The following is a 22,401-nucleotide window of genomic DNA, read 5'->3' on the forward strand; positions in this document are numbered from 1 at the left end:
GGGTTTTTGAGCCCGCGCGGTGGTTAAAACCCTTGTTGGGTTCGCCAAGGCATTTTATAAGGGGCTCACACTTTTTTTGGCCCCTTTTATATTTTCCCCCCTTATAAAACCCCCCGAAAAATGGGGGGCCCCCCCCCTTTCCCCTTTGAAGAGGCCGGGGGGGGGGGGGGGGGTTCTGGTACGGACATTACAGGTCCAGGTACGGTCCAGGTTCATACGTCCAGTTTCCTGGACCTAACTGCCTTTGAAAACTTGTGAATGGCAGGGGATGGGTGAGACTCAAGTCAAAATAATGGTCCATTTCGCCATCATGGGCTCTGTTTGGTCGCATATTCATTGTCCATTGGCGTTTTAAAACCATGTCCTCGTGTAAACAACACTCATATAACTGCCTCTGTTTTAAACTAAAATCGTTTGACTGTCGAAACTTGGCAAGAATAACTATCACCTCTCCTCTGCTTCGCTCTAGTTATTTTCTTGGACCCGTAAGCCTCCTGCCGGTATAATCTATTCATTTTGTACTCGGTCCAACATCCGGTCCAACACGGGGGAAAACAGTTTTGTAGCGGTCCCCCCCCCCCCCCCCCCCCCTACTAACCATGGCGCCATGTCATTCCAGACGCTGAGGATGAATAAATCAAATTATCACTTGGCGTCTGCCATGTCGCAATTCAGCCGTGTGGCTGCCATGTCAGTGTCAGTTTGTTGAACTCGTGGGTGTCATCATATTTTCTATCTGCACTGCAGACTAATCACTCGATCGTTTTTCAGATTTAATATCAGAATATTTTCAAAAACATTATTTTGTGCTTGAACTTTGAACTCCGTGAATGAATTTATTATGAGATGGTACTTGAATAGTCTAGACAAGTTGAATGACAGTTCAGGTGTGACAAGTCGTTCAGTGTAATATAACATGCCGCGTGCCTGCAAAAGCTGGTACGTGTGTTACGCCAAGGGGCGGCTACATGCATGTATGTATAAAGAAGCTTAGCATTCCAGCTACTGTTCCCCCAGCGCTGGTTCACCGGCAGCATTCGGTGTTGACTATTGCCGCATCTACATTTAACGCAACAAAAAAGGAAGAAGATTTCTATTGTTCTGATCGTTCAGTTGCTACATTGTAAGCAGACGATGAGTACGATAGAAGAAAAGCCATCCAGAGGTGCCAGTGTTCGATGCATCGACAATATGGCTTCATACCTATCTTCCAAAGAAGGTAGGTTACAACTTTATACTGCCTTCTGGATTGGGAAAAGAGTGTACTATTCCCCCATTCACGGACATAGACCGCAGGCAAACTACAATCTATCCTGGGTACTAGTATTTGTTATCCGTAGTAACCACTGCTTCAATCTTTTTGCTTGCTTAAGCATGATCACAATTCAAGCAAAAACAATTAGAAGATCGGCTAGAGGTCGCCGAATTTCAAAATCGCCCGAGCGTCGACCTTATTTTTCGCTGAAAATTTGCCCCGTCACAAATTGGATTTGGCTCGGAATCGATGATTATAAACCCCCATGAGATGGTAGGACCAAAAAGGGGTGGATAAGCTGCAAACTGAAAATAGTAACATTGACAGGAATTTTGCAAAAGACCAACCCAAAATCACATAAAACCTTCAAAACTCGTCGCCGATGCCTCGCTAGCTGAATTGAAAGAAGCGCAGCTTCCAGGGGAAGCAATCGAATGTCGGCCGAGGTGCTATTAAAGAATCGTCCGAAGCCAGGATGCAGGTCACTCTTCGATCAAAAATGTTATTTGTGACGGGGGCTTAACCTTAGTGCAAGCGAAACGATTGAGTGGCGACTGCTACAAATGATGGGTACAGAGGATAACTACAATCAAAACAAAAAATGTGGAAACCCCAATTGTGTCCTTTTCTTATTTTAAGTATAGGCTACGTTGTTATGATCTAAAAGTCTACTGTGCACTGGGCACTGAATAAAGTAGTGATAGGCTGTCCTGACCTTGTTGACTTCAAATTTTCCTAATTCCCCAACCTTACTGTATGCTGTGTTGACAATCTATAAGGTTATCTGACGTGATTTTCATAATGTAGTATTGATCCGAAATTCTAAAAACTCCAAAATATCCTACAAATCCTCTGCTTATCCTACAGATAATGATCAAAATAAGTGGTTTTCAATTATTTTGGATTATCTCCATGAAAACGGAGATATTGTTTTGGGTTTGTCTGTGTGCGTGTGATTGCTCAGTCCTTGTTTTCTGCTAGAGATGGCAGAATAATGTGCAGTAACATCTGGCCGTCATATTCTTTTCCTTTATTAGTCTATTGATCCCTAAATGATTTTTCATTGGCTGAGCTGAGTTGGAAGGGAAGGAGGGGGGGGGGGGGTCTGATGTCATTCAATCTTCTGGCTGACGGCTGTAGTACTTTACCATGTCAAAGCCAGCCTCCCCCTATTTGTACCTCAACAAACCTGGCAGATACAGCTTCATATTGGATTTGAAATGTAAGGGCTCCTCCTCCGCATATACCAAAACTAAACTCTCGTTGGCCATTTTTTCTACGGCTGCAGACAATATGGACGAAGGCATCCACGATTATCACTATATCGATATTGATGATGAAGTCCCTGAAGAATGCAAGAATCGTGAACAGCGGAGTCACATTGGGCCTTCTGATGGCTGCGACAGTCCTGACCAACTCACTGACGCCATGCCTGATGCGCTACAACAAGCTAATGACGGAGGTGCATTCTGTTTTTGTAATTCTATTTCAATCATAGAACAAAATTTTTAAAACTCTTTTGATGATATGTTTTCCATGATTCTATATTGTGTACACTAGAACCTATTCTATTCGGTGAAATCTAGGTATTGTGCATTTCAATGTAAATGCAATGGTAGCCTTCTCGGGCACAGTATTGCAGGGAAAAGTTGCTAATTAAGTCCTGTTTTGCTTAATTTGGATTGTTTTGACAAAAACGCCTCTTCAGTCCCAGAACAAGCTGCTAGGGGGGCAAACATACACCTCTTCTCTCATACATCACAAACTATCCCCCACCACAAATCAAGACCATGGCATGTCCAGGTCAAAGGATACAAAGATAGAAGTTCTGCTGCAGTACCAAGGTCACATACTAGGGGGTCCAAAACCAACCCTTACCTTTGTCTTCCCAACACCTACCTACATGCCAAATATCATCGTAATCCATCAAAAGGTTCTTGAGTTATACTGTCTACCCAAATCCGTTAACACAAACACAAACACAAACACACACACACACACACACACACACACACACACACACACACAGACACACACACACACGCACACACAGACACACACACACACACACAGACAAAATATCTCCAATTTTCATGGAGAATCTCCGTATACAACAGCAATAAACAAATACCAAACATTGGCTCCACACAGGTTGCGCCAGTACAGCGAACGTTTCTGGACTCCTCCGGAACTGCAAGACCAAGTGTAACCGCTCCCGCCTGCTCCGTGGTATCCTTATCGCTGTTGCAGTAGCAGCGCTGTTGGGTGGAGGACTTTGTATCTTTATGTATCTCACTGGCTCGACTGCAAATAAGGTAACCGTACAGTAGCTTCTTAAGCTTTGTGCTCAGTTTTAAACCATGATGTCATTTATACACCAGTATAAAGGTTCCCTTTAAAACACCATGTAGACACCACATCCACAAGCCATGTTTTTATACAAATACAAATACAAATTACCAAAGTTCTGTATTCATCTGCGAGGAGGACACATTTTTAAGTTGTATGGACTTTGATACAATTTTGACCAAATTGATTTAAAAGTTGAAATTTGAACAAAATATTCAGTTTCTTTGCATGAAGGATGTCAACTTTGTGAAAACTATTCTGGTTCATTCTGCATAGTTTGATAATGTTATCTTGGAAACCAGTAAAACAAATATTCAAACTTTTAATCAGAAGAATGCTAATCTTCTCCTGTCAGTATTTCCAGTGGTAGACAGTCTACGAGTTTTAAGTGCTTATGTAGTCATGGAGTCAATCTATGGCTACCCATCAAATTGTGGTCAAGGTGGGGAGTACTTCCTTAAGCAATGGGCCCTGGACCCTGGGCACAGAAAAAAGATGTTCAAGTCACTACAATCATAACAGCACCTCAATGCCTTTTCTTCGCTTAGCAATAGTATTTAAGGTCTGAAAAGATAGTTTTTATGACTTTTACATGCTTTTTTGTATCTTTCACAGCAGGCTGAGGCAGCGAAACCAGCTGACTCAAAACCACCATCCAGAAGTATCAAAGAGTCTCGTTTTGGTAAGAACAGCTCCTTATCATCGGCCGGGCTAATGACAACAGCTGCATTTGCGATGGCGTCACCTGCACCATCAGTCGACCCACCTGCACCGCCAGAGGTCGCACCTGCACCGCTTGATGTGGCAACTGCATCGCCAGAGGGAATAGGGAAGTCCGAGGTAGTTGGAATATCTGGTAAATATTTTTTTGTGCCTACTCTCTTCAATCTGTTTCTCCGCATAATAAAACGTATGTATGCATGTTAGTAATTACACACGATACTAATATTTATCTATTGACTGGACTTGACCTTAATCAGATCCACAGTTAGCTTGACAACATACAAGTATAGTGGTACTGTGGTCTTTATTTACAAGCATAAAAAAACATGACACACAGGAACACACATACAAACCATACAATGTACATAACATTCACATGTGATACACGATAATGCTTCTTCAGAGGTCTTGTACAGCGGCTACAAATATCTACTAATATAGCTTTTCTATTCTATCTAAAATGAGTTTTCTTTTGCTGAGCATATGTTTTGGGCTTTCGTAAGCGGGTGGTTTGTGATTAAGATCACAATAGAGTCAGTGCTATACTCAGTCTGCGCTGAAATAATTTCCTCGCCCTATTAGATATAACGTATACTTTTTAAGTAATGAAGGTGTGACAAATATATCGAAAAATGTCCAAACTTTGCATAGCTAAGCTTCTAGTTATAAAACTCGTCACACTGGAAGGAACACTTTCAAACTCATGCAACCCAAGACCAGCGCCATGAAGAAGATATTTATCTATAACGTTACTCATATGGAACAGTTTACCACATGATGTACAGTCTGCTAGCAAGTGCAGGTTTAGACAGGAGCTCCCCTATGTATGAAAATTAGTAACTGTATTATAGTCTCTATCTGTAAATATTTTATGAAGTCTTGTTTTCAACGTCTTGATGTCCAGGAAGATTTGCTACCTACATTTTGATATATGATATCTAAAGGGCTGAATTAAGTTTCCAAAGTTTCCATAGCGAGAGAATGTGCTTTTTTGCCCGTCTCCTGCAATATATGTTTTATAAAACGATTTCACAAACCAGGAATTTCGGCTGTTTCAGCTCCAAAGGATGACAGCTGTGGAACTGGCTACAAACTAGTTGGCGGGGCTCTTATCCGGTTGGCAAAAGAAATTCAGTCCCATCACTACGCCATGGCGGCATGTAAGGAGGAAGGAGCCACGCTGGCCATGCCGAAAACAGAAGAACTGGACGTCGCTCTGAGAAACCTGGTCAAAACGGAAGGAGGCAACAAGGATCACTGGATCGGCTTGGAGGAGAGAGGGGAGACCTGCAGCTGGTATTGGGTGGACGGGTCGAAGGTTGACAGCAACCAATATAAGGTATGTTGACACGGCTAGTTTGCAATTGAGAGAGAGATAAAGGAGACTAAGAGAGGCAGGGGAGGTAGGAAGAGGGAGAAACAGAGAGAGGGAAAGAAAGGCAGGGAAAAAGAGGAGAGATGGTGATTAGAAAATGATGAAAGTGATTTGAAAGAAAATTGGTGGATACAGATATTATATATGTTGTTATGCCCTAAACTTTATGTCAGTTATACCGTTTTCCTGTACCCTCCCTAAAAATGTACTAACTTACTGCTTCATACATTGTGTGTATACAACAATTATAGTGTGTGTGTATAAATAGCCTATTTTAAAAGTGTGTTGATAAAAAAGGGCACCTCTAAGTAATTATAAGGTCGAGCGATGCAATCTCCTTAAAAGTTATTGATATTTATCCAAATGATTGTAAACCAGGGGCAATTATATATTATTTGGTATTTGGTCGTTCAGTACGCAAAGCCAAGGTAACAAAGGGCTAGCCCTGCTGATAGAGACAAAGATAAATACGAATGAATTTATAAGTACCACTATAACTACTCTCCAAGCAGAGTTTGGTGAGAAATCGTGGCCTTTTCCATTCATAATTTTTTTCGACCACCAACGGTGGGAATGCCGGTCGAAAAAAAAATATGGAAGAAGGCCGGTCGAAAAAAAAATGAACGGAAAAGGTCACGATTTCCCACCAACCTCTGCCTGGAGAGTACACTATACCTACCTTCTCTCTTTTCAACCAGGGATGGTATCCAGACCAGCCAAGCAACCCCCGATATTTTGGATGTTTGGTTACTTGGTGTGGTCAGTACTGGTCAGGAGACACAGCCAGTCATGATCCCATGTGGGACGACACCGACTGCTGGCGGCAGAAGAGCTTCATTTGTCAGTGTTAAAAAGTTAAACCCTTCCCGCGCCAAGATGGCGCATGAGTTTATTTGCATACTGATGATTTGCATATACTGTAAATGCAGAAATGTTCGCGGTGGATTTATATTCGCGGTTTTCGCGTTGGCCATTTCACCGCGAATTTAAAACCACCGCGAACATTTTTCCAGGGCATTAAGATACTACAGTGCATGGTGCTACCGCGAAATTAAAACCACCGCGAAAAGTCATTTTTCCCGCTACCGCGAAATTAAATCCCCGCGAACTTAAATGAATTTACAGTATGGGACAGAACCATGCTCCCGTTACCTGCCCATCTCTGTGTCCTCCAGCCTAAAAGAAATGGAGAAAATCCGATGAATATTGCCAGCTCCTATTGCTTAAATGCTGCAGCATATTATATTTTACCACTGATAACATGTATTTAGATTTTTCTCAAAGTCAGGGCTTCAAATGTTTGGCGAGGTTTAGGGAAAAATCAATATCTTTTGTGGTTGGGGTCTAACAAAACATGGCACCCTCTTAAGCCACGCAAAATTAAGTTAGATGTCAGTAATGTTAGATGTCAGTAATGATGTTATGTTCAGAAACTGAATATCATGACACCTTACAATATATAAGAGTTTGATTTGACTTTATGTGATCCTTCTGTTGTTTTGTGTTTTATTAAGCTCAAGTTGGCTTGGCGACTTAAAAAAGTCGCACGACACAATGATAAAACTTTCATTCATTGTTTCATTATAATAATTTGATAAAAAGCATGGTGACCACATTCAAATGACTATGCACTGTTATATCGTTTAGTAATTTCAGATGTAGGCTTGTACTTGTACGATAGATGCAAACATGTTTATAGAGACAGTGATGTAGTTTACACTGCTATTGCACAAATTGAAAATACGTCATGCTGATTCTTATGTCTATCATGTATACTGTTTTATCTACAAATTCAATAATTGACGACTGTAAGCAGTGTTTTCTATCATTGCTCCCCCTCTATTCAAATTGGTATAGTGATATCGTCATAACGATTGGTTTACGAAAAGACGGTAACTCTAATAAGTTTAGCAGTGCCTTAACTTTGACTTTCATCTAACAGCTGTGTTGGAACGTAGTAACTTTTAGTATCATTTAGACAACTACCGAACAAAACTGTATTTTCCACAGGAACAATACTCGATTCTAATCAATCATAAAGGGAATGCAATTCCACAAAAGAAGAAAATGTTATGAAAATAGCATTAAGATTGACATAAATCATATGAGCGGGAATGTGAAGGTACATAAAACATCCCATGTGTCTTTCTCAGACCAATTATGTGCCAACGCCCTGTTGACATTTCAGGTTGTTTACTTGTACCAGGTACAATCTACGGAATACGTTCCACCAAAAGCTTTTATTGTTCAAATGTTACAAATATCTTATTACCAAGAGGCTTTATTTGAATAAAATTCATTGTACAAAGATATGAAAAGTGCATTATCATTGTTGTAAAAGGTAAAATTAGTAAATAAAAATTTAGTTACAATGATATACAATTGATATCAAATGTAATGAAGTTCAGACAGTATACCTCTGTCTTCAGTCTGTTGGCTACTAGATTTAGTTTCAAATTGACTTCCAACATTGTCGCACCCTTAGTCAGGATCACCATTACTTTCAGTAACAGTGGTGGGTTCCTCTTTCTGCGATGAAAAGTGCCCAATATCTTTTTGAAATGTTATATTTACATGAGTCATCCATCAATATTGAACAATTTATTGTCGCGCCCATAGTCAGGATCGCCATTGCTTTCAGTAGCAGTGGTGGGTTCACTTTTGGTCCCTCTTTCTGCAATGAAAATTGCCTAATATCTTTTTAAAATGTCATATTTACATGAATCATCCATCAATATTTAACAATGTTGACTTGTGGTTAAAATTGTCAACTTGATATGAAAAGGTTTCTTGGTTCAAGTACGTAATCGAATGGTCCAAGTGTTGTGAAGGTGGAAAAGGTATCTATTTACTCCAGTGACCTTGGGCTGGGCCATGTGGACTTGGCATGCGCAGACAGTGCAATGTTTTCATTCGCATAATCAGAAGAACGTTCAGATTTCGAGTTTCCATTAAATCTTCTGACCTTCTATTTCTTTATCAGCGTACATGGTTCATATCACTAACGGCTGATAGGCATTCATTTATATATGAGTGAGTATAAAGTGATGTTCGAACAGTTTTAGGGCACAATATTGGCCCAACAGTACGTAAAAGTATCTATGTTTGTGCAATGCAACACTTTGCATTGTACCTTGTATATTGTCCAGTTACTAAGCTCCTGGATAGTTGGGTAGCCATTGCTGCATGTTAAGTACGGAAATTTCAGCTACAGGTACGGCCAGGTCCATAGGATTAGGTCCAGTTTCCTGGACCTAACTATCTTTGAAGACTTGTGAATGGCAGAGGATGGGCGAAACTCAAGTCAAAACAATGATTCATTTTGCCACCAAGGGTGCTGTTTGGTGGCATATCCCACGTCCATTGGCGTTTTAAAATCCTATATTCGTGTAAACAACTGTAATATGACTGCCTCTGTTTTAGACCAAGTGGGAACTTCGTAAGAATGGCTAGACTACCAACACTCCTCTGCTTCGCTCTAGTTATTTTCTTGGACCCGTAAGCCCCAAAACACGTGAACACCTGCCGGTATAATTTATTCATTTTTTTACTTGGTCCAGCATCCGGTCCACTGAATTTTCAGGTCCTTTTTTGTTTTGGACAGGTCCAACAAGGAAAACAGTTTCGTACCGGTACAAAAAGTGCCCCCCTCCCTTACTAACCATGGCGTCATGTCATTCTACACGCTGATGATGAATAAATCAAGTCATCACTTGGTACAGCCATTCTGCCCGTGGGTGTCATCAGTGGGTGTTTCTATCTGCATTGCAGACTAATCGCTCGATTGTTTTTCGGATAAGATATCAGAATGTTTTAAAAACATTGTTTTTTTTTGTGTTTAAACTTTGAACTACGTGATGAATTTGTCTTGAGATGTTAGCTGAATAGTCTAGACAAGTGTGACAAGTTGTTCAGTGTAATATACTAGCTGCTGCCGCGCCGCGTGCCTGCAAAAAGTATATTATTTCAGCTACTGTTCCCCGACGCTGGTTCACCAGCAGCAGTCACATCTAAATTTATCGCCCCAAAAAAGAGAGAATAAGGTTTCTATTGTTCTGTTCGTTCAGTTACTTCATTCTAAGTACACGATGAGTACGACAGAAGAAAAGCCATCCAGAGGTACCAGTGTTCGGTGCATCGACAACATGGCTTCATACCTAACTTCAAAAGAAGGTAGGTTACAACGTACTGTCTTCTTCTAGATTGGGAAAAGAGTATACGATTCCCCCATTCACGGACATAGTACGCAGGCAAACTACAGTCTATCCTGGGTACCATTCTCCATAGAAAACCGCTACCTCAATCGTTTCGCTTGCTAAAGCCTGCGCCACAATTCAAGCGAACACCTGCGAATTTGATAATCTTCATGAAAATGGACATGGACATATTTTTTCGAGTTTGTCTGTATGTTATCAAATGATTGCCTTTTCTCATTTTAAGTATAGGTTGCTACTGTACACTGGGCACTAGTACTAGGCCGTCCTCATTGGAGGATCCAGAAATTTGCCGGGGGGAGGGGGCGTACTTTGACGCGGGCGAAGGCCGCGGCCGCGCAGCTGCGCGGGGGAGAGCACGAGCTAGAGGGGTCTCCCCCAGGAAATTTTTAAGATTTAGCGGCTCTGTGGTGAATTTTAGAGCCATCTCTGAGCAAATTTGAGAAACAAATCAACACTGATTTCGTCATATCTGTGGCTGTTTAGTTTATATTTGATTAATAGGGACATTTTTAGCAACTACCATTGAGGACAAACCTAAAAAAGGCGAGCTCACTTTTAATATTCATAAATGATGCCACGCTACACAAACAATATCGCAAAATTATTTTGTGACTTGCTCCACGAAGCGGCTCGCACACCGCCCCCCGCCCTTATATGAAACGCATAGAAAGCTCGTGCGGTCTGAGCGGCTTGCCGGAGACTATATATTTTTAAAGTATCTTACGCATTTGTATATTTATATATATTTCGGACTCTTTTTGCTTCTGTTAACGTTAGGGCAATTAATGATGGTTAATCGGGGAAAAATGACAACAAAAACGTCAGCACGATGCGACTGGCCAGAACTGTAGTGGGGAGGGGCATGCCGGCGCACGACGGCGATTTTCCCACGGCGCGTACGCACGTATACGCTTGCCGATGCATGGCGGAAGATAGAAATCATCAGTTTATTAATAATACTAATAATATACTTCCGCTGATTTTCTGGAGATCTTACAAAAATTCACGCTCCTTCTATATCTTTAAGCGCCGATTTTGGCTTATAGCGGCCCACCGGTTTTATGGGGAGAAATTGACGGCCACGCGGCTGCGCTCCGTCTCCGTAAGTTTATGTGACTCGGGAAGACCCACTGGTAATTTCAAACCGCAACTGAAGTTTCTCTAAACAGCAAACAGAAACTGAGAAAGTCTCCTTTTGTAATAAGCAATAACGTTGTCCATCGTCTTGGCGTCACCCAGAAGACATACAGTAGCCTGGGTTTGTCTTGCAAAAGAAAATTTTTTTTGCCAGCTGAAGGGGGGATCCGCGCGTGGTCCTGATCTCGTTGCCTTCGAATATTTCTAATTCCCCAACTTTACTGTTTGCTGTATTGAAAATCTATAAGATTATCTTACTCTATTTTCGTAATGTAGTATTGATCAGAAATTCTAATAACAAACATTTTCGACAAATTCTGTGCTTATCCTATTGCTCATCAGGTTCATTAGAACACGTGACCTTCAACTTCTTTTTGATAATCTTCATGAAAATGGAGATTTATTTGTGTGTGTGTGATTGCTCAGTTGGTCCCGGCTTTCTGCTAGAGATGGCAGAAGAATGTATAGGGCTGACGTCAGAGTTGCGTTGCGCGGTAGAGGGCAAAAAATGGGAAGACGATTTGGGTGTGACTTAAAATCCTTGAAAATCCTTCTTTTCCTTGAAAATTTTTGCCCAATCTGGAGACTTTTTGACTTAGAAGAGACAGGTAGGGTCTAAGCTTTCCTGTTTGGGTCAAAATTTGTTCAGTTCAGCAGTTCAGCTGGTGTAAGGACAGGTTTTAGTTATAGGGTGCTACTGGTTGTATCAGGAGGGAAAATGGGTCAAAGGTGAGGTTTCTTTCATAGAGCGAGCTTTTCTCCGAGAATGAGCCAAACAACCCTCTGTTTTCTTTGAATGCTTATAAACTAGACCCAAGTGACTTTCTGGTGGAGAAGAATTTTAAAGATTGAACTATGGGTTAGTACTTTTTTGAAGCCTTCATTCAGTGTATTTCAACATGCTTGTCAATGGGCAGCCCTAACTTCGATGTCTGACCTGTACTGCCCCCCACCCCCATTTTGCATTTGAGGCCTTTTGAACCATATAGCTGTCTCAGATTTGCTGAAACCATGTTGCAATATCGTATACAAGAGGTTTTGTCAAGTGTGGACCCAGTTTTGTGCATGAATTTCCCAAAAATGTAGCAAAAATGTGATATTTTGTGATTTTTTGCAGCATAAAGTATGTGCATGCATGTATTGGAAGCTGTCAGGAATAACTCAGATAGCATAGATTACTACAAAAGTGGTATGAATTCAATGAAAATGATGGACTTAATGACGATTTAGTCCCATGTAATTGTATGCCTTACCAATTAGGACCTGTCAATCATAATGTGCCCTACTGGTGTTCACCCCCCCCCCCCAGCAACACTGAATTGGATACTTTTTGATCCTATGAGACCCTAAAAAGAGGAGCTATTGCAAATAATACTCCTGAATGTAGTACAGGGCAATACTTGCTGTCCATTAAACAGGATTTTGCTGTATGTAGGGACATTTCAGCTGTGTAATGTTGTGTTTTGTGTGTACAGTTTGCCAGTTTCATTGAAACAGCATTGTATGAAAACTAGTAAAAAAAGTTGTAAAAAAAGAAAACCCTCTATTGAAAAGTTGCAATTTTACATCAGAGATGTAGAACTGACTATGGTCAGTAGTTATTAAGACTTGCTAAGAGATAAACACCTATGGATTTTGGAAAAGTCACATGACTTTTGGTACACTACCCCACTGCTTTACATGCCTTATTGCATGGGGTAAGCTGTGGTGCACTGGGTATAGATTTGGCTCTAAATTCCCAAGGGAGCAATCAATACAGTTCATCTTTGGGAAACACTATCGCATCCCCTCCCTGTATCAGCTGGGATAATAATTTTTCCTCAACTCCCTTATTCGGGTACCCAGTAGGGCTGACGTCAGAGTTGCGTTGCGCGGTAGAGGGCAAAAAATGGGAAGACGATTTGGGTGTGACTTAAAATCCTTGAAAATCCTTCTTTTCCTTGAAAATTTTTGCCCAATCTGGAGACTTTTTGACTTAGAAGAGACAGGTAGGGTCTAAGCTTTCCTGTTTGGGTCAAAATTTGTTCAGTTCAGCAGTTCAGCTGGTGTAAGGACAGGTTTTAGTTATAGGGTGCTACTGGTTGTATCAGGAGGGAAAATGGGTCAAAGGTGAGGTTTCTTTCATAGAGCGAGCTTTTCTCCGAGAATGAGCCAAACAACCCTCTGTTTTCTTTGAATGCTTATAAACTAGACCCAAGTGACTTTCTGGTGGAGAAGAATTTTAAAGATTGAACTATGGGTTAGTACTTTTTTGAAGCCTTCATTCAGTGTATTTCAACATGCTTGTCAATGGGCAGCCCTAACTTCGATGTCTGACCTATAGTTTTAACCCTCAAGCACCCGACCTTTGTTTGCGACTTAATTGATTGAGTTGGGTTCAAAAATGTTTTGTTAAATTAAATCTCATTTCCAACTAGAGTTCGGCGACCTCATACCTCCATGAAAATTAAGAGCTTTCGTAAATTTAATGCAATTGACTAACACATTAACATAATTTATGCATAGTGTTGTTCATCATTGACTAACGTACACATGTCACAGTTATAAAATTCCCATTATTAATCATAAAGCGGTTTTGCAATTTTTACATAAATTATGCAAATAAGTTCCTCATTATCATATTTGGTATCTGCTTATATTCCACCTATCGTAATTAACATGTGTTACATGTATTGAGGTCCAGTTATTGAAAACAATGGAACTATACAATTTCCTCATTGATTATGCAAATTAAGTCCTCATTTGCATAACATGTATATCATTATGAACATCTCTGTCTAAGCTACCCGCATGCCTAAAATGCAGGCAATCCGTCGTTCCTTTCTGCAGTTATCCTCTTTGGAGTGTCTTGACAAAAACACCCATGCAGTTCCACAATTAAATGTTAGGGGGCTGAAACTTGCCCCACTTTGTCATGACACCAAAAGCTATCTACCACCAAAATGTCAAGACCATAGCATGTCTGAAACAAGAGATACATTGAAAAAACTGCTATGATAGAATATTCTCATTAATTATGCAAATGTAATCCTATTTTGCATAATTAGTATCTTATCTTGTAAAACAATGTCTAAGGTACCTACATACCAAAAATGATGAAAATCCGTTGTTCCCTTCTTGAGTTATTGTCTTCAGAAGTTTTTGACAAAAATGCCCCTGCTTTCCCAAAACTAGACGCTAGGGGGCCCAAACTTATGTCACTTATTCCTGAGCACAAGAGCTATCTAACACTCCAAAATCGTGACCATAGCTTGCTCAGAACACGAGATAGCAAACCCGGAAGTTGGACTGCAGTACCAAGGGAAGCCGCTAGGGGGCCCAAAATCTAATCATTTCCAGCTTTCATCACACCCTACCAACACACCAAGTATAAAACCAATCCACCAAGCCGTTCTTGAGTTATCTTGTTTACACACAGACAGACAGACACACACACAAACACAGGGTAAACAAGACTAGAGTTCGGCGACCTCATACCTCCATGAAAATTTAGAGCTTTCGTAACTTTCATGCAATTGACTAACACATTAACATAATTTATGCATGGTGTTGTTCATCATTGACTAACGTACACATGTCACAGTTATAAAATTCCCATTATTAATCATAAAGCGGTTTTGCAATTTTTACATAAATTATGCAAATAAGTTCCTCATTACCATATTTGGTATCTGCTTATATTCCACCTATCGTAATTAACATGTGTTACATGTATTGAGGTCCAGTTATTGAAAACAATGGAACTATACAAATTCCTCATTAATTATGCAAATTAGGTCCTCATTTGCATAACATGTATATCATTATGAACATCTTTGCCTAAGCTACCCGCATGCCTAAAATGCAGGCAATCCATCGTTTCTTTCTGCAGTTATCCTCTTTGGAGTGTCTTGACAAAAACACCCATGCAGTTCCACAATTAAATGTTAGGGGGCTGAAACTTGCCCCACTTTTTTATGACACCAAAAGCTATCTACCACCAAAATATCAAGACCATAGCATGTCTGGAACAAGAGATGCATTGAAAAAAATGCTATGATAGAATATTCTCATTAATTATGCAAATGTACTCCTGTTTTGCATAATTAGTATTTTATCTTGTAAAACATTGTCTAAGGTACCTACATATTAAAAATGATGAAAATCCGTTGTTCCCTTCTTGAGTTATCGCCTTCAGAAGTTTTTGACAAAAATGCCCCTGCTTTCCCAAAACTAGACGCTAGGGGGCCCAAACTTATGTCACTTATTTCTGAGCACAAGAGCTATCTAAAACTTCAAAATCGTGACCATAGCTTGCTCAGAACACGAGATAGCAAACCCGGAAGTTGCGCTGCAGTACCAAGGGAAGCCGCTAGGGGGACCAAAATCTAATCATTTCCAGCTTTCATCACACCCTACCAACACACCAAGTATGAAACCAATCCACCAAGCCGTTCTTGAGTTATTTTGTTTACACACAGACAGACAGACAGACACACAGACACACAGACAAACACAGGGTAAACTAGAGTTCGGCGACCTCATACCTCCATGAAAATTTAGAGCTTTCGTAACTTTCATGCAATTGACTAACACATTAACATAATTTATGCATGGTGTTGTTCATCATTGACTAACGTACACATGTCACAGTTATAAAATTCCCATTATTAATCATAAAGCGGTTTTGCAATTTTTACATAAATTATGCAAATAAGTTCCTCATTACCATATTTGGTATCTGCTTATATTCCACCTATCGTAATTAACATGTGTTACATGTATTGAGGTCCAGTTATTGAAAACAATGGAACTATACAATTTCCTCATTAACTATGCAAATTGAGTCCTCATTTGCATAACATGTATATCATTATGAACATCTTTGCCTAAGCTACCCGCATGCCTGAAATGCAGGCAATCCATCGTTTCTTTCTGCAGTTATCCTCTTTGGAGTGTTTTGACAAAAACACCCATGCAGTTCCGCAATTAAATGTTAGGGGGCTGAAACTTGCCCCACTTTTTTATGACACCAAAAGCTATCTACCACCAAAATATCAAGACCATAGCATGTCTGAAACAAGAGATACATTGAAAAAAATGCTATGATAGAATATTCTCATTAATCATGCAAATGTACTCCTGTTTTGCATAATTAGTATCTTATCTTGTAAAATATTGTCTAAGGTACCTACATACCAAAAATGATGAAAATCCGCTGTTCCCTTCTTGAGTTATCGTCTTCAGAAGTTTTTGACAAAAATGCCCCTGCTTTCCCAAAACTAGACGCTAGGGGGCCCAAACTTATGTCACTTATTTCTGAGCACAAGAGCTATCTAAAACTTCAAAATCGTGACCATAGCTTGCTCAGAACACGAGATAGCAAACCCGGAAGTTGCGCTGCAGTACCAAGGGAAGCCGCTAGGGGGACCAAAATCTAATCATTTCCAGCTTTTATCACACCCTACCAACACACCAAGTATGAAACCAATCCACCAAGCCGTTCTTGAGTTATTTTGTTTACACACAGACAGACAGACAGACACACAGACACACAGACAAACACAGGGTAAAATATAACCTCCATGACATTTCATGGAGGTAAATATAACCTCCATGACATTTCATGGAGGTAAATATAACCTCCATGACATTTCATGGAGGTAATTATTACCAGTAATGATTGTACATACATTGCTTCGTCATTGGAAGATGAATATTTTGACATATTAAGGTGCTGCTAATTCCGGCTCATTATCAAAATTCATGCAACAGATCTGAAGGACCACGTTTTCCACTAACCCCATTCTGACAAGGAAGGGGAATTTTGAGGCCCTCAGCATATTTTATGTCGCATAACTCATGAACGGCTAACGCTAATGCTACCAAACTTGGTAATGTATCACAAAATGCTGTTAGCAAAAAGTTTAAGTCATTGCAGTAAGTTCAAAATTTTTTTGTGTTACCATGGTCACGGAAATCTGAAAGTAATATTTTTGACAAAATTTACCAATTTCGATTTAGACAATCAATTAAATCATATGCAATTTCATGTAACTGTCACGATGAAAAATTTATAATTTATGCTAATTTCATGATATCGTTGGTTAAAATCCAAGATGGCCGCCATTATCAACTAAATGACGTCATAATGTCGTAAAATTATATGATGATGACACAAAAGTTGTTTTGAGGATTTAGTTTTACTTGTTTATTATCCTCTGAATAATTGGTGGTCATACGATAAGTAGTCTAGGGGTGGGTCTCAAAAATTTGTTTTAAAACTGCACATTTTGCTGGGGTCAAGTTGGACCCCAGACCGGCAGACGGACTGAACACAGACTTTCCTAAGTTTATAATTTCGACAGTGTTGTACCAATCTCCGTAAAAAGTTAGGAGATGTTATGACAGATATTGACTGTTAAGGAAGGAATTTTTCTTCGGATTAAAAATGTTCAAATGGCACTTCAAAATGTACCTATGTGGTCCTAATGGACCCCACTAGGATGTTTGAGGGTTAAAATATGGCCAAGATTTGTGACCCCTGCCATTATTTTTCCTGTAATAAGTTTATAAGTTTATTGCAAATTCTTGCCCGAGGGCTAATTGCAAGTGACAAACAAGTGACAGATAAATAATGGTAAACACTAAAACAGTATAGTAAGCGACTACTCTATTGATCCATAAATGCTTTCTCATTGGCTGAGCAGATTTGGGCTGACCCATTAGAGGGTGGGGGGCCTTTTGGTATCATTCGATGTTAAGCTTCTGGCTGTCGGCTGCAGTGCTTTACAATGCCAGAGCCGGCCTCCTCCTATTTGTAACTTAACAAACCTGGCAGATAAAGCTTTACAATGGATTTTAAATGTAAGCGCTCTTCCTCCACATATACGAAAACTGAACTCTCGTTGGCAATTTTTGCTACAGCTGCAGACAATAGGGACGAAGACAACGACATTTATCACAATATCGATAGTGATATTGATGATGAAATCAATGAAGAATGCCAGAATCGTGAAAAGCGGAGTCACATTGGACCTTCTGATGGCTGCGACAATCCTGACCAACTCACGGACGCCATGCCTGATGCACTACCACAAGCTAAGGGCGGAGGTGCATTCTGTCAGTCATAGAACTTGTTAACTCTATTGATGATATTTGCAATGATTATATATATACATATACAATCGAACCGATTCTATTCGGTAAAATTTGGGTATTGTTCATGTTCATGTAAATGTAATGGCATTTTTTGTATTCACGGTATTGCAAGACAATGGTGCAAATGAAGTCCTAATTTGCATAATTTGGATTTTTTTTTGCAAAAACGCCTCTGCAGTCCCATAACATATAACAGCTGCTAGGGGTCCAAACATAATTTATATCACTTCTTCCTTACATCACAAGCTATCTGCCACCAAAAATCAAAACCATAGTCCGTCCAGGTAAAAATTTAAGATACAAAAATGGAAGTTCTGACCAACCAAGGTCACATAGTAAGGGGTTCAAAATTGGCTTCGACCTCTGTCTTACCAACGCCTACCTACATACGAAATATCATTGTAGTCCATCTAGAGGTTCTTGAGTTATGCTATTTTATCTACCCAAATCCGGAAGCACTCACACATACAACAATATCTCAATTTTTTCATGGAGATTATAACTACGGACACCCAAGAACACAAACACACCGAAAATCACAAGAATCTCCGTACACAACCGCCATAAACCAAAGCAAACATTGGCTCCACACAGGTTGCGCCAGTGCAGCGAACGTTTCTGGACTCCTCCGGAACTGCAAGACCAAGTGTAACCGCTCCCGCCTGCTCCGTGGTATCCTTATCGCTGTTGCAGTAGCAGCGCTGTTGGGTGGAGGACTTTGTATCTTTATGTATCTCACTGACTCGACTGCAAACAAGGTAACCGTTACGGATAGTTCATTTTTGCTCATGATGTCATTTTTAAACCAATATACTGGTTCCTTAGAATACGATGTAGACACATCCACAAGCCATATTTCTAGGCAAATACAAATTGCCAAAGTATTGTATTCATGTACAGGCGGACATTTCTAAGTTGTACATTTAGAAACACATATAGACTTTGATACTACTTTGATAGAGCTGATTTATAGGTTACAATGTTCAGATTTTCTGAAAGATGTAGCTTTGTTGCAAATATTTTGGTCGTTCTGCATAATTTGATAATGTTACATTTGAAACCAGTAGAACAAATATCTAAATAATATCAATCTTTTCCTGTCATTGTTTCCAGTGGTAGACAGTCTACGAATTTTATGTGCTTATGTAGTCATGGAGTCAATCCACCAAATAGTGGCCACGGTGGGGAGCACTGGACCCTGGAAACAGAAACAGAATTTCCAAGTCACGACTATTTGAAAAAAAAGTTAATAACTTACTACAATCATAGCAGCACGCCCATTCCTTTTTTTGCTTGTCAATGATATTTGAGGTCTACAATTATAGTTTATTTGAATTTTACATGATTTGTGTATATTTCACAGCAGGCTGAGGCAGCGCAAACAGCTGACTTAAAACCACCACCCGCAAATATAAAAAAATCTCTCTCTGAAAAGAACATTTCATTTTCATCGGCCGGGCTAATGACAACAGCTGCATTTCCGATGGTGACACCTGCACCACCAGATGAGGCATCTGCACCACCAGAAGTGGCATCTGCACCGCTAGAGGTGGCAACTGCACCGCCAGAGGGAGTTGGAAAGTACAAGAAAGTTGGCACATCTGGTAATACATCCGTTTTGCGTCCGATCTTCAATCTGGTGGTTCCCGCAGTAAAACGTACATATGCATGTTATTACACACAATACTAATATGTATCTATCTAGATCTATTGACTTGACTTTTTTAGTTCCAAAGCTTGACAACATACAAGGATAGTGTAGCTACTCTTTCTGTGGTCCTTATTTACAAACATTTAAGTACAAAAACATGACACACAGGAACACATATACGAACCTTACAATGTACATACAATTCACTTATGATACACGATAAGGATTCTTCAGAGGTCCTATACAACGGGTACAAATAACTACCAATATAACTTATCAACTTTACACCATTCCTTGTGCTGGACGTTCTATACAGAATGCGCTCTTTCTGGGCATTCCTTCCTTTGGTAAGCGGGTGGTTTTCGATGCCGTGTGATTGCATGCTGATCTGTTAATACAGAGAAACTGGTTGTACCAGGGCTTGAATCAGTGCCATTCTCATTTTGCGCGGAAATGATTTCCTCACCTTGTTAGATATAACATATACTTTTTACGTTATGAAGGTGTGTCAAAAGTATCGAAACAAAATGTCCAAACTTTGTCAAAACCTCAGAACAAATTGCACACATAAAGACAAAAAGCAATAAAGAGGTCTTGTGCTAAGCTTCTAGCATAGTATTACGCCCTCTCTATTGCTTTTTGTCTGTCTTTATTTGTGCAATTCGGTCTTGGGTTTGCCTGTTCACTATAGTAATTCCAAGTTGTGTCTTTCTACATTTGAATTAAATCAAATGCAAACATTATTCAAACTACATTATCCCCCCTTAGCCTAATTCGAAAGAATGTAATTTGTTTGCCCGTCTTCTGAAATTTATGTATTAACAAATACATAAACAAGCACTTTTTTTCTGCTTCAGCTCGAAAGGATAACATCTGTGGAACTGATGGCTACAAACGAGTTGGTGGGGCTCTTATCCGGTTGTCAGGCGGATGGCCAGTGTATTCCCATCAGGCCGCCATGGCGGCATGTAAGAAGGAAAGAGCCACGCTGGCCATGCCGAAAACAGAAGAACTGGACGTCGCTCTGAGAAACCTGGTCAAAACGGAAGGTGGCAACTCATATCACTGGATCGGCATGGTGGAGAAAAAGGGGACCTGGTATTGGGTGGACGGGTCGAAGGTTGACAACAACCAATACAAGGTATGCTGACACGCCTAGTTTGCCATTGAGAGAGAGGAGAGACAGGTAGAGAGAAATTTGGTAAACATTAAACAATTTCTGTATATTCCCCTTATATTCATTTGAGTCATACCTCTTCCCGGCAATACTCTTTCCCCTCTCTCTGCACCAACAAGTAATCATAGAGCCGTGCAATTCAATAATTCCATTTGGCCCCCTAAAAGGTTATTCATCAAAATAATTGTAAGCCATGGGTATTCAATCATCTATTGTAGTCAGTGACAAAGATAACACAAACTGAGTCAACGTTATATTAGATTACAATTTTAAACTACGTACCTTCTCTCTTTTCGAACAGGGATGGTACCCAGGCAAACCAGACAACTTCCGATGGATACCTCTATGTGGCCAGTACTGGCCAGGCGGAACAGCTGGTTATCCCATGTGGGACGACAGTCCTTGCTTCAATCTCAAGAGCTTCATTTGTCAGTGTCCTACAGCCTAAAAGAAATGGAGAAACCCGATTGATAGTGTCAGCCACTCAGCCCCTATTGCCCAGATGTTGCAGCATGTCAAATTTTACCACTGATAACATGTATTATTAGAAGGCGAGTGCCATTTTATTGTTGACTGTTCACTATACAACATTGAAAGAAATTTCTTTCTTTAATTGTGTACAAGATAAGTTTCCATGTTTTCGATATTTAAATAACACTGAAAAATTCATATTCCTCGTGCAATTAGACAAATCATGTATTCTAAAGTCCACCTGCAACTACATTTACAACTGTCTTAAGAAGCGAGAAGAAGTTGAACCTGTACATACTAGTACTAGTATAGTATACTGTAGACTTTGTAGTCTCAGTCATGTATCACACCCTACACAAATTGTACTTAGAACCGCTAGATGTATATCATTCACCTTGACGTGTACTTAGCTGTAAGAAAGCAAACACGTACACTGAAGGTCTTCAGTCATTCATTATTCTGGGAGCCAGGGCTTCAAATGTTTGGAAAAGGGAAAAAAACACAACTGTTCTTTGTGGTGGGGTCGAAGGCAAAATATGGCAACCTCTTAGCCCACGCAAATAGTTTTAGATGTCAGTAATGATATTGTACTCAGAAGCTGAATATTAGGCCTTCGTTCATAATGTAATTGGATGAAAAGCATGATAAAAATTTGCTATTTTGCTATGCACCTTTATGTCGTTTAGCAATTTCAGATGTGAGCTGGTATTGATACGATATATAGATGTGAAGATGTTTATCGAAGAAGTACTGACAGTGGTATTGTTCACACTTCTGTGTTCCACATTATTCTATAATTATCTATACTGTTTTAGAGTCCATTCCAAGTCACCATGAGGGTTTTAGGTGATATTTGTAATTAGTCTGAATTACTTTGAATAAAAGAATATCTGAGCCAAAATGATT

The 22,401-nt window shown here is 39.9% G+C and overlaps 2 protein-coding genes across 2 annotated transcripts in view; both read left to right on the forward strand.

Annotated features, from left to right (window-relative positions):
* Nucleotides 1-4,227, forward strand: part of LOC118430090 — a 12,533-nt gene extending 8,306 nt beyond the window's left edge. Inside the window, exons 6-8 of the mRNA XM_035840800.1 lie at nt 2,544-2,717; nt 3,407-3,520; nt 4,220-4,227. Of these exons, the coding sequence (XP_035696693.1) occupies nt 2,544-2,717; nt 3,407-3,520; nt 4,220-4,227 (296 nt within the window). The remainder of the gene's footprint in view (nt 1-2,543; nt 2,718-3,406; nt 3,521-4,219) is intronic.
* LOC118431120 (CD209 antigen-like protein E) lies at nt 4,168-6,613 on the forward strand. The gene is made up of 3 exons (XM_035842238.1): nt 4,168-4,460; nt 5,386-5,666; nt 6,401-6,613. The coding sequence occupies exons 1-3, from the start codon at nt 4,319-4,321 to the stop codon at nt 6,551-6,553; spliced, it is 576 nt and encodes a 191-aa protein (XP_035698131.1). The 5' UTR covers nt 4,168-4,318; the 3' UTR covers nt 6,554-6,613.
* The last annotated feature ends 15,788 nt before the right edge of the window (nt 6,614-22,401 follow it).

This window comes from Branchiostoma floridae, chromosome 14, assembly GCF_000003815.2.
Source record: "Branchiostoma floridae strain S238N-H82 chromosome 14, Bfl_VNyyK, whole genome shotgun sequence".
Lineage (NCBI taxonomy): Eukaryota > Metazoa > Chordata > Leptocardii > Amphioxiformes > Branchiostomatidae > Branchiostoma > Branchiostoma floridae.